Source organism: Eschscholzia californica, unplaced genomic scaffold (assembly GCF_041429995.1).
Source record: "Eschscholzia californica isolate CP2 unplaced genomic scaffold, dmEscCali1.0.p SCAF_1, whole genome shotgun sequence".
Lineage (NCBI taxonomy): Eukaryota > Viridiplantae > Streptophyta > Magnoliopsida > Ranunculales > Papaveraceae > Eschscholzia > Eschscholzia californica.
Genome location: NW_028238198.1, coordinates 4,313,719 through 4,326,418, shown reverse-complemented (window position 1 = coordinate 4,326,418; position 12,700 = coordinate 4,313,719). Strand labels below are relative to the sequence as shown.

The window sequence follows — 12,700 nt, the reverse complement described above, 5'->3', positions numbered from 1 at the left end:
TTGAGTGTTGCATTGGAGATGCTCTTAAGAAGAATTCTTCTTTTGAATGGATGGAAATAAATATGTCTAAGGACAAAGTCTACCAGGTTTTTTTGCTCTATCCTAACATCATTCTTAGAGCATCTCCAATGCAAAATTCAGAAAAATCTTTGTTTGCCCTATATGTGAAGTTTCAATTGAGATTCTCACTCCTAGGTGGCGGAAATGGAGATCCTCAATTCTTTTGTGTCGCAAAACTCCAAACTTATCTTATATACTTATATGACAGTTATTTTTGTAGTTGAAATTCAAATATTGATGAGATAGACAATTAGATAAATCTCGAGGACATTCTATTTCTAAGGTGTCCTCTTGAGATAGCTCTGTTCCACCCTCGACATGTCATCTTAAGTATCCAAATAGAGTGTTGCATTGGAGAGGGTTTTCAAGTAAAACCTCAAAAAATCCTGTGTTGCACTCAGAATGTCTAAGATTAAGTGTTGCATTGGAGATACTCTTATAATAAACTCAGTGAAATAAGATTTTTGTCTAAAGTCTGTCTTAATTTTTCTTTTTTTTTCTGGACATAACTCTTGTAATAAACATCCAATGAGACAGCTACTCTAATTTCATAAAAGATGGCCATTGTACAATTTTGGGAGAAAGTCATAGTTATTGAAGATAGCTAGGGACCTAATTCAAAACCCTAAGTGAGATTCCAATAAACATGCTGTACACATCTCTACTTATTTGTTGCATTCTGGTCCTCTCTCTCTCTAGCTCTTATCTTCTCCTCTATCTAGGGCACCAGCCAAAACCCCTTCCTCTCTCTCTTAACCTAGTGAACACAATGCTAAAAAACTTCTTTAATAAGAACACTGCTTGTCTAGATCAAGAGGAAGAAGATGTTGATGATGAAGAAGAATCCATACTTCTCACTCTCAGACCTCCTGGACAACACAGATCCAAAACCAATCACTCTCATCCAACTTCAGATAAAACTCATGGAGCCAAAAGTAGTACTATTGAAAATAAGCATAGTAATAGTAGTCTAGCTGAAAATGAGAATGTCACAATAGCTCTTCAAATTGGACTTCCAAGTGGAGAAGCTAGCACAAGCAATGTTGTCACTAACAACATTAGTGTCCCACTTCTTGAAGGTCAATACTGGATTCCTTCTCCTGCTCAAATCCTCGTCGGTCCGACTCAGTTCTCTTGCATTGTTTGCAACAAAACCTTCAACCGTTACAACAACATGCAGGTTAGTTTAAAACCCTAAATGGAAATGTATTTTCCAATTATAGTTTTGCTTGTTTATATCACTAATGTAATTGTTCTTCATTTCCTCGCATTTTTTAGGAGACAAAATAGTATCATTCATTAAGAAACTTAAAGCAGGGTGGAAGCCGAGATGGCTAACCAGCCCCTGCAACCAATAGTTTGATCTTACTAATCCATCTAAGGGAGTATTTTATTTGAAGAGAGAGAGAACCCCGCCGGCAGCAAGCCGTCCCCTCTCTGCCTGTTACTCTGTTTGCCTAGGAGAAAGAAGGGAGGAACAGAGAGAGAATGAAAAAGGAAGGAAAATTTTGCTCTCTTTGTTAGTGTAGAACCATTCTGCTTAGCTGAAACAGTTTCTTTTCTAGAATTTTGATTTTTTGCCCATAAAATTAATGATGCCAAAACTTCAAGTGATTAGGTATGAAAATACCCATAAACAGAAAAGAGTTGGGTGGGTTTTAGGGTTTTTTTCATGGAAGAAAGTTAAACTCCCACTAGATTTCAACTAATTCCATTCCAACTTATAGAAGCATACTGTAGATATTGCTACACTGGTGATAATAGAGGTAAATAAACATAAAAGTATAGAACTCATGGAGGTTATGAATCTTGTTTTTGGGTCATCTCTTCTTTCACTAAAATGTGTGTTTGTTTAGATGCATATGTGGGGGCACGGTTCGGAGTATCGTAGAGGTCCAGAGTCTTTGAGGACAACGAAAGCAATATCTCCAGTGTTGAGCTTGCCTTGTTATTGTTGTGCTGAGGGTTGTAAGAACAACATTAACCACCCGAGATCGAAGCCTCTAAAGGATTTTAGGACACTTCAAACACATTACAAGCGAAAACATGGAGCAAAACCATTTGGATGTCGGAAATGTGGCAAGGATTTTGCAGTTAAGGGCGATTGGCGCACCCATGAAAAGAACTGTGGGAAGCTTTGGTTTTGCATCTGTGGATCTGATTTTAAGCACAAGAGATCACTTAAGGATCATATTCGAGCATTTGGTGGAAACCATGCGCCCCATGGTGCAGAGTTTTGCCAATTTGATGAAGAGGAGGAAGATGCCGATGAAAATGATGAAGAACTCCAAGGAAATGCATCAGGCCATGGATATTTGTATTGCTAGTATATATTTATGCACTAAGAAAATGTAGTTCTTTTATATGTATTGATGGTGTCTATTTGGTAATGGTCAATGAAGTAAGTTTGTTTAGAACTACTCTTCTTCATAGGTGTTCTTGAAACTAAAATTGTGGGATTCTAACTCAAAATCCATCAATAATGAGTTTAGAAATGTATATATATTAATATACTCCGACTTTCAATTAAGGGAATATTTCAATGCACGCAAGAAGTGGCGTGCATTGAAATAACCGCGAGTGCATATATTAATATAGATTCCAATTTAAAACTAATTGACACTGAACGGAGAAATCCTAAATCTTATTTGCATGTTAAAAAGTAATCAACGTACATGTTGTCTTAGACACGATTTTGTTACGTCAACTAAGTTGTTAATAATTAACAAACTTATCTATCTTTAAAACAATTAGGGCACAAGTTAAATGTATATACACATACATATGCAATGATGTATTTAGCTAGCAACAAAGAAATGATATATTGTGAGAGAGAGATATGACATTACATTAAAATGAAGGCAATGGCTTTCAGCTTTGTTTATCTATCACTAAAGAAAGTAATGACTATACATTGGAAAGGCATTGTTTTCTGCATCCTGGTTGAAGTGGGTGAGAGAGAGAGAGTAGTCAACTAGTAGTATATGTCTCTCTGTGGTCATCTGCAGTTTCTCTCTCTCTCTCTCTCTCTCCCTCTCCCTAGGGTCTTTATCACTACTCTTACCTTATTTCTCTCTCAAAATGTGGTTAACTCCAATTACTGTGCTCATGCATGGCTCATGGCTCATGCAATGCAAAAAAAAAAACTTCACATTCATCACTTTCTCTATCACTATAAAAAGCTCTTTGATTACTCAGAGTTTCTGACCTAAGACTACTACTCTCTCTCTCTCTCTGTATCTCTCAAAAATGTTGGTTCAGAGTGGTCTATATATATTTATGTTTACAGTAACAGATTAGGTTGGACCACTGATTTTCCACTGTTTTTTGGGGTTTCACCCAGGGAGCTTGCTTCTTTCCTTTTCATGTCTAAAACAAACACAGCAACTGCAAAAGACTCTGTTGTGTTTCCCCATTCTTTTGCTTGATATCATCATCCACAGTATTCCTCTCAATTATTTATTACATATGTATATGTTCAAAAGGAAAATACAAAACCCTAAGAGATCTCAATCAAACTGCCTGACAATATTAAGGGTCTTTTTTTTGTTTGTTGGAATATTAATGTAAATTTCATTCAAGGTTCCAAGAAATCAACTGCTCAAGAATGGGAGGACAAAATATAGAAATACAGTGGGAGCCCTTACATGTATTATGTAATATCTTAAGAAAAACACGTTAAAATTAACTCGCTATAAAAATGATGGATTTTACCGATTAAACAGCTGATAATTATTAAGGAACATTTATTTCCTCGGACGTTCCGCTAGCATTCCTTTCTGCTTAACTAAGCTAAATAGCGGATGGGATCTAGATGAAGTTTCTTTGTCTGGCTTAAAGCGAAGTTATAATAAAATGACACATTTTGATTACCTAAGATGTAGAAAAAACAGTATTTTAAGTCAAATATAATTAGTGTAACAATGTTAGTAATGAAGCTGAATATTACCAAAGCATCACTTCCCATAACCATTACCTGTCTTCAAGGGAAACAATTCCTCCTTGGTTGAGGTACAATATCATGAAAAAGTATGGATACCCATTGGTACTCAATTTGGGGACCAACCCTAATTTTTTTTTTTTCTTTTAGGGGTCTCAAAATCAATGTTCTAAAGTGTTCGACTATTGGCATTTTAGATGTGGAGAATGTGGCCTATGAAGCAGCTCTCTACTTCCTCATTTCCTCTCTCTTACCTGGGTGTGTCATTGCGTTCAAATGCAAGGTACGCTTTTTCTGGACACCTAACACGTGTTTTTGTTTTTTTCCTGGTGGTATGGAGCACATGTGGCTTTTAAACCAATCATTATAGCTCTGATACCATGTTAACTTTGTGGTCATCTAACTCAAAATCAATTGACAATGACTAAAGATGACCTAGACATTTATATGTTTGGTTGCTAAATACTCCTTGTCCCATGTGGGACTATTCTCACAGTTACCTAAAAGTGGCAAGCTCATCTTGATTAGTAGTGTGCTTGCTTCTATTCTCTCTATCTTCTCGATTCATGTAAGTATTGCAAAGAAAATGGAAAAGCTATTTCGTGATTTTCATTGGAGGATAGTCTCAATAAAAAAAAAATCATTGGAGAAGTTGGAGTAGAGTGTGGAGAGCTACTAAGAATGAGCCGAAAGCTTTATGGACTAAGATTATCCGAAAAAAATGTGGAGGCAATGCAGCAGTTTGGTTCCCTAATTCCAGTGTCCTGTCCAGTGTCCTGTCCAGATTTGGAGATCCATGGAGGGATATACTCTCAACTTTACGTTATTATTATAGCTCTCTCGATCATCAACATCAATGATGGCACTAAATCTTCATTTTGGGAAGATGCTTAGCTTGAATCTACTCCCTTGAAGTCTTCCTTTCTTAATTTGTGGAAGAAATCAAAATCTTTCCTCCACTCAGGCCATTGCAGCTTCGGATCTTCTTCTTTGCTTAAATGCTTGCGGCACCCCACTTTCCAATTTGACTAGCACAAGAATAGGACTTTATCGGACTCTTCTCCTCTAGAGTATTTCCCAAAGGTAAAACTTGGAACAAATCTCTTCCATCTAAAATCTCACTCTTTATTTGGACTATTTGACATAAAGCAATTCCTACAGACTCTCTTCGCAAAATAAGTATGATTTTGATCAATAAATGTGTACTTCGTATGGTCGAAGAAGAATCTTGCAACCATTTGTTACGAGGTGATAGTGGCGGCCAAGAAAGTTAAAAAGCTCTTTGGTCGGAGAGGAATGATAGTATCTTCAATGAGAAGTACAAATCTACAGAACAGCTATAATTTACATTAAAGGACTTATTTTCTATTAGAGCGGAAGAATACTACCCCATTTTCGGATTTGGTTTTTTAATTGGCAGACGCTAATTTCTATGTAATTATTTTTTTCTTTTGATAATTTCTTTTGTAATCCTCCATGATGACTCATTGTCATCATTTTTCAATGAAATTCCCGTTATCAAAAAAATCCGATTTGTTTTGTTGGTAGAAATGAGATTAATAAAAAGAACGGAAAAGCTACTTATAAAGTTGTTAACTTAAACTTTGACTTGATGATGTAATAGGTTTCCTCGACACAAAATCACATTTATTGAAATTTTTAAATAAAAGTACATGAAAAATGCTAGGGAATGATTCTAATCTACTAAATCGCCTATCATCACATAAGATTTCTGTCAAAATCTGCCTAGGGTTTCTTGTTCCCTTGTGCATATACAGTTAGAAAAAGTAACCCGCAACTTCAAGAGTGGATATAAATTCTCCTAAGCTATTTGATGCGCCACTCGTTATTAGGTTCTGTAGTGGGCCTTCGGAAGAGATCCAATCTATATAATTGAAGTACTTGCTAAGCACACCAACATTGCTAAGCCCAACACTCTGTAGCTTATTGAAGCACTTGCTAAATCTGGGGAGGCTGGGCATGGAGGTAGAAAATTAGCATATTCCTTTTCATAACCTTAATTAAGCAACAAAAACCCTAAACCGACAAGATCCAAACCAAGATGTTTAAATAGTTTTCTAGATGATGCAAGAATATTTCTTTTGTGACAAATATGTGTTTCTGTGTTTTTTTTTTTTTTCTTCAATTCAATTATTCAAAGTTAGGATATACCAAACAACTGCATAGACTAGTACCTGAAATATGTCTTATTGGTCTCCCCCCACTAACATATCTCTCTCTCTCTCTGAGATATTTTAGAGTAGTATAATATAATATGACAACTAACAACCAATGGATGAGATAGATTTCAAAAGGGACTTTATAGAAACTGAAAGCAATTAGGTTATAAAAAAGTTTCCCATTTAGATCAAGGTGTACTTAGTATAAATGTATTAAAAGTTATAGATATACTTAGGTTTATTAAACTTTCTTCTCTTTTCATTTATCTATGTAGGATAAATGTATATAGTACATTCCTAACAGATGAAAAGGGATTTGAGTTTTATTATCAAAAATCCTAACTGGGTCGAGTAAATTAGAAATTATCAGACGATCTACTCCGATTTTTGTTCATTTTCTAAACCTCAAATTTTTACTTCGGGGAACGATTCATTTTGAACTCAAGAAAATAAATTACAATGTCGATCCATTTCTTTTTGAAATATTTGCGGTTCATTTTCAACTTTTTTATGACATAAAAGTAATGTTTTCCAACCTAACTTAAACTTTTAAAAGCTTATGTGAATGTCATATAATATACACATCCCACCATTGCAAGTTGATACATATGACCACTATCCTTACACATTCTTCACCCTTTCCCTCTTTAACCAACATATTCATATACAACAAAATTACAAAAGCTAAATTCAACCTAAAACAAGAAAAATAACACAAAAAATAAAATGTTACAAAGCTCCAAATATCAAGTGTTGTTTCTTACAACTTTCTATTATTGGCAGCTGTGGAAACCCTACTTCTCTCATTCTCTTACCATTCCAAGTACTACAATTCTTACTTTCCACCAAAGCACCACTAAATTCAGGCATTTTGAAAATGTTCACACCAAATAGTCTCACCACTTGAATTGGTTGAATCCGGTTAACGGTCGGGTAAGTGGATCTCGTAGAACCCGACCCGGGTTTTTGGCTCTTCCAATCGATGAAGAGTTGGTTATCACCTCCGGTAGAACGTTTAAAGTAAACGATATCACCCGCTTTCAATCCTTTTTCCTTCACAAACCGGCTCCAACCTTTAGTAAGCACATAACTTTGACTACTATTCCAATATGAATACCTAAATCTCCACACTTTACCTCCCTTGTCCTCAAAATTCAATAATGCACCCTTACAATCACTTCCTATTTGCAGTGGCAAATGTTTTTCGGCATGTTGTTTCGGTATAACTAACCGATTTAACTTACCAACATCGCTTGGTGTTACGGCCTTTTCGAATAATAGTTCTTGTTCTTCCATTACCCGACCCTGCCCAATATTTGAACCCGTATAACTCTCTCCTCTTTTTAACATACCATAATAACTTCCAACACCAAATATACGTCTAGTTTGATCAAGTTCATCATTATAGGTATGTTTACGTAACATATCAACAATTTCATCTTTTGAATGTGAATTCAAGAAAGCGGATTCGACTTCATCTTCATTAGTAGTATCCATTAAAGGCTTGAAATTGGTTATAGAATCGCGACCACGGAATTTTTGTGCAGCAATGTCATAAGCTTTAGCAGCTTCTTCTTCTTCATTGAATGTTCCTAACCAAACCCTTTGATGTTTCTCATAAATTTGAGCACCCCAACGACCATTTGGTTGTGGGACTACTCCTTTATATTGAGAAGAAGGTAGTTTACGAGACTCCGCTTCGACTCCACATTCAGCATCTACTATGACACTAGACCCGCTTCTAACCCGATTTAACTTCTCTAATGGAAATAATATTGTCATTGGTGATGCTGAGATTGAATCACTTGATGTATCATCTATACAACTACTCTCCATTTTTCTCACTAAACAAGTTACTTGGTTTCAAGAGCTTTGTGCTTTTTAAGGAATTGCTTAGAAGTTTTGGGTATGTTTGATATATGTAAAGAGAAAGAAAGAAAGAGAAAGATGAAGGTGTGGGTTTATATGATTTGAGTTTAATAAGTTGAATATATATATAGGAGAACCCCAAGTTGATTTTCTTGCTATAATTTTTAGGTGTTTGAAGTTTGGTTTTATGGGGTTTGGCCCTTTGGAGGAGTTATGGTGTGGGTCAACTGAGGAGAGAGAGAGATGTAGGAATATTCAAGGTAAGGGTGCTATAGAAGACTTACAAAATTAGTATGGTATGTGTTGTGGGTAGTGTATGTGAAGTGGGGTCCAATGAAGCAAGTTGATAGGGTTCACATGACTGTGGACCTTGGTTTCCATGTAAGTTCATCCCCCCTCAGTTTTTTGTTGCTCATTAAGTGCTGAGTGCTGACTATTTTAGTATAGCTTCCTATTTCCACTCTCTCTTTTTCTCTTTTTCTTTTTTTGATGAAACACTCTCTCTAGATCTTTCTTATTTATCTTGTGAACTTATTTGTCAAGTTGAAGATACTATAGGATTCAAATAATCCATTCACCAATAATATAGTCCAAATTTTCAAATACTTGAGATTCTCTGTCTAGTACTGATTTAATAAGTATTATATTTGGTCAAAATATAATTAGTAGTTAGAAGTCTTTGACAAATAGAATCCTTGGCCACTTTAAATATGAGTTAGCTTTAAGTAATATAGATCTAGCAAGAGTAGCTGAAAAATTGAATTTAGTCTACTTCTCCCGGTAAACCGTGTTTCATGTTATTCTATTGATTATATGGATTTGGGACTGACTGTTGAATTCTATAGTCTTTTCCTTTGTCTTTCGTAATAAAATTATGTCAGTTTAACTATTATTAGTTTAAATATTGAATAATGTTAGAAAACAAAGGTAGTTCAAGAAATCAGCACTATTTGTTGTAGAAAATTTTTTTTTTTTTTTTTTTTTTGTTGAAGGTACTCCAAAGGTTTTGATGGGATATAACTTTTCCTTTTTTTAAGATATTACTTATGTTAGTAGATAGGAAAGAGAGATTTCTCCCACTTGATGGGTCATGGGCCACTGTTTACCAAAGAAGGAGAAATGGATAAACATGACAACTAAGCTAATCAAATTTGAAGATTTCCTTTATCTCATGTGTCTTTCTTTTATTGGCTGATCTTTGTAATGTTTCTTTCTATTGGCTAAGAAACTCTCTTTCTTCATAGAATTTATATTTTCTTCCCAATACAAGTAAAACAAATTAATGTTGTTTCATTGAACTAAAGAATAATGGGTCCACGATTATGGGCTATATATGTGAGCACTATCCAATAAATTCTGATGTTAACACTTCCAAAACTCATAGAAGTGAAGCAAGATTATCTTCTCAAAAATGACTAAGAAAAAGAGGATCGGCATGAAATCAAGAATATTTAACAAGGAAATGATCAAGGAAAAAAAAATTCTAGATATATTTGGCAAAAGGTCTCAAATCAGAGGCGGGTGTTGATTTGTCAGCTACACAAATCAAGAAGAAATTGCAACTGATAATTTGAAATTTTCTCTTATGTCTTTTTTTTAGGAAATGCTAAATGTACTTAAGATCTTGACTTAATTTATGATTCAATGACTTATCCGGGTAAAAGAACGGTCTAGATCGTAGTCAAATTATAATTTTTTTTGTCTTTTAGTAAAGGTGGGTTAGCGTGCCTCGAACTAAACATCTTAAACAATCTTACAACTCCAACTAAAATTTGTTAGCGATTTTCTCCTATGTTGTCTGAATTTCCTTGCTCTATCACGATTAAATAATCAGCAGGTTTAAATCCACTGTGTTTGCCAAAGGAAGTCTTGGCAACCCGTTTAGGCAGTAAGACTACAAAATTTTAGTTTATCAACTAAACTAAGGGATAAAATAAGATATTAATTATAAATAATATTATTAGATACATAAATATACAAAATTTAGGTGAATCAATTATTATAGTTTAATCAATTGTACGGAAAATGAACCTGACAATCCAACCAAACAAGGAAGAATTAAAAGAGAAAATAGGTTAATGATGTTGTTTCATTGAACTAAAGAATAATGGGTCCACGATTATGGGTTATATACTTATAAGTGTGAGCATTATCCAATAAATTTTGATGTTGACGCTTCCTAAACTAGTAGAAACGATACAAGATTATGTTTGCAAGAATTAATAAGAAACCGAGGATACATATAAGACCAGGACTATTTGTTTTGTGAACCTCTCTTGATTTGTCTCTTAAATAAAGGAGGAAATTGTACTGTTAATTTAAAATTTTCTCTCAAATCTGTCCGGAGTTTTCATTGCTTTGTCACTATTAATTTGATAACTTATGGAGTTCAAATCCAACAAGTTTGTGAAGAGTACGTTTTGGGAACCTGTTTAGTAAGTACAACTGCAACATTTTAGTTCATCAATCCAACTGAAGATAAATCAAATGTAATAAAGTACAAATAATATAATATTATATACCCCATATAAACAAAAATTAGGTGAATCAACCTGTTATTATAATAGGGAACCCAACCCCACAAATCCACCCACACAATTAATAATTAAAAGAGAAAATATGTTATTAATTGGAATAAAAATTTGGAGACGATATCTTACCTCGAATTGATATCTTGGAGACAATCATTATAAACATTTGAACAGTTAGGACTCGGTCTTGACCCCTGACAATCCTTAATAATCTACTTGATAAATAATTCTACAACTGCCTCTAAATACATTTGTTAAATTATGAAAGAATCTCTACAGAATTCGGAATGCATTTTAATGAAATTAAAACAATATTTATATTCTAATAAAAAATTAGTTGGAATCTGACGTAAACAATTTGATTTTGTTAATTAAGAGAGAACAATTAAGCAAAATTCGATAGTTTGTGCCGAACTCTAACCAAAATTTTGCCCTTTTAAGGGAGAACAACTTTTTTCAAATTAAAATACAATAGTTCAAAAAAAAAAAAAAAATACAATAAAACATAAAGGTCACATGTAAGGGGGAAATAGTACTGTCGGCTATAGTAACAAGGCCCAACAAAAGAAGATAAAAATGTAAAAGTGGTACGGATGGGATGTTAGTCTTTGTGGGACTCACCTTAGCTACAAGATAAGCTTTTCCACACTGAACCTAACTAGATGTATAAACCTCAAAGTCATGGTCAAGGTGGGTCTACCATGAGATTCCCCATCTTGTGTTTCTTTTTAATTTCGATTTTATAATTAATATATATGGTTTTTTGAGCTTACCCCCTTAACACTAATTAGTAATTGAGTTTACTCTCTTCTGTAATTAGTAATTGAGCTTACCCCTTTGAGTTTAGAGTTTTTGGTAAAACTACTAAGGACATGTTTGGCATGTGATAATAAAATCATAATCGCATAATATACAAACAAAATCAATCTTTGTTAATCATATTACCGACTAAATCAAACAATAAAGTAAGGGGGAATAACTACTATGAATCATATTGAAGGATAATCGCTCTTGATAGTCACATTTATTTCACTTACGCCAAACACAACCTTTGTTTTTTGGGTTATTTCCCTAATAGCCCCCAACTTTGTGACCGGTTTCCTGCCTAGCCCCCTACTTTATGAAAAATACCCAGATGGCCCCCTTTTTTAGATTCCGTTATAACACCGTTACCTAGTCATCATTTCTCTCTCTTCCATCTCATTACCTCTCTCTGCCACCTCACCTTATCGCCACCTCATCATCTTCACCGGCGAAAGTCGCCGGCCGGCCAACTTTCCGGCCGGCGACCTTCATTAAAAAAAATTTTCTTCTCTCCTCTCCTCTCTCTCTCTAAAAAATAAAATAAATAAAAAAAATTATTTTTTTTCTCTCTCTAGATCTGGTTCATATGAACCAGATCTAGAGAGACCTGCTTGAAGGTCTGTTGCAGACCTTCCAAAAGGTCTGTTCGGACCTTCAAGAAGGTCTACAACAGACCTTCGAGCAGGTCTGTTCGGACCTGCTTGAAGGTCTGCAAAAGACCTTCGAGCAGGTCTGTTCGGACCTTCTGGAAGGTCTGTTGAAGACCTTCAAGAAGGTCTCTCTAGATCTGGTTCATGTGAACCAGATCTAGAGAGAGAAAAAAAAAATTATGTTTTAGAAAGAGAGAGAGGAGAGAAGAAGAAAAAAATTTTAATGAAGGTCGTCGGCCGGAAAGTTGGCCGGCCGGCGACTTTCGCCGGTGAAGATGATGAGGTGGCGATAAGGTGAGGTGGCAGAGAGAGGTAATGAGATGGAAGAGAGAGAAATGATGACTAGGTAACAGTGTTATAACGGAATCTAAAAAAGGGGGCCATCTGGGTATTTTTCATAAAGTAGGGGGTTAGGCAGGAAACCAGTCACAAAGTTGGGGGCTATTAGGGAAATAACCCTTATTTTTTTGTCAAAAATAGTAAATCTAAGGGGGTAAGCTCAATTACCCATTACTGAGGGGGGTAAACTCAATTACCAATTAGCGATGAGGGGGGTAAGTTCAAAAAACCCTAACATATATCAATATGGCCTTATTTTAATGTACCAAAACTAAATGCTAAACAAAATATGAATAAGATGTAATTAAGCAAAGAACAAGATTAGTA

General features: G+C 34.8%; 1 protein-coding gene and 1 pseudogene across 2 annotated transcripts; one reads left to right on the top strand and one right to left on the bottom strand.

Moving 5' to 3' along the window:
• Nucleotides 1-636: 636 nt before the first annotated feature.
• LOC147563414 (zinc finger protein WIP6-like) lies at nucleotides 637-2,477 on the top strand. Its single transcript, XM_086664713.1, has 2 exons — nucleotides 637-1,240; nucleotides 1,917-2,477. Exons 1-2 carry the CDS (start codon nucleotides 707-709, stop codon nucleotides 2,385-2,387), a joined length of 1,005 nt encoding a protein of 334 aa, XP_086520839.1. The 5' UTR covers nucleotides 637-706; the 3' UTR covers nucleotides 2,388-2,477.
• Nucleotides 2,478-6,717: 4,240 nt separating this feature from the next.
• Nucleotides 6,718-8,535, bottom strand: LOC147563413 (AP2/ERF and B3 domain-containing transcription factor RAV1 pseudogene; annotated as a pseudogene). Its single transcript, XR_015223972.1, has one exon. The product of XR_015223972.1 is annotated as an AP2/ERF and B3 domain-containing transcription factor RAV1 pseudogene (transcript).
• Nucleotides 8,536-12,700: the final 4,165 nt, after the last annotated feature.

Bases quoted from the DNA above. Each gene is read 5' to 3' on its own strand.
- LOC147563414 (XM_086664713.1), top strand. From the start codon at position 707: ATGCTGTACACATCTCTACTTATTTGTTGCATTCTGGTCCTCTCTCTC. The intron at 1,241-1,916 runs GTTAGTTTAAAA...GTGTTTGTTTAG, and splicing joins ACCGTTACAACAACATGCAG to ATGCATATGTGGGGGCACGG.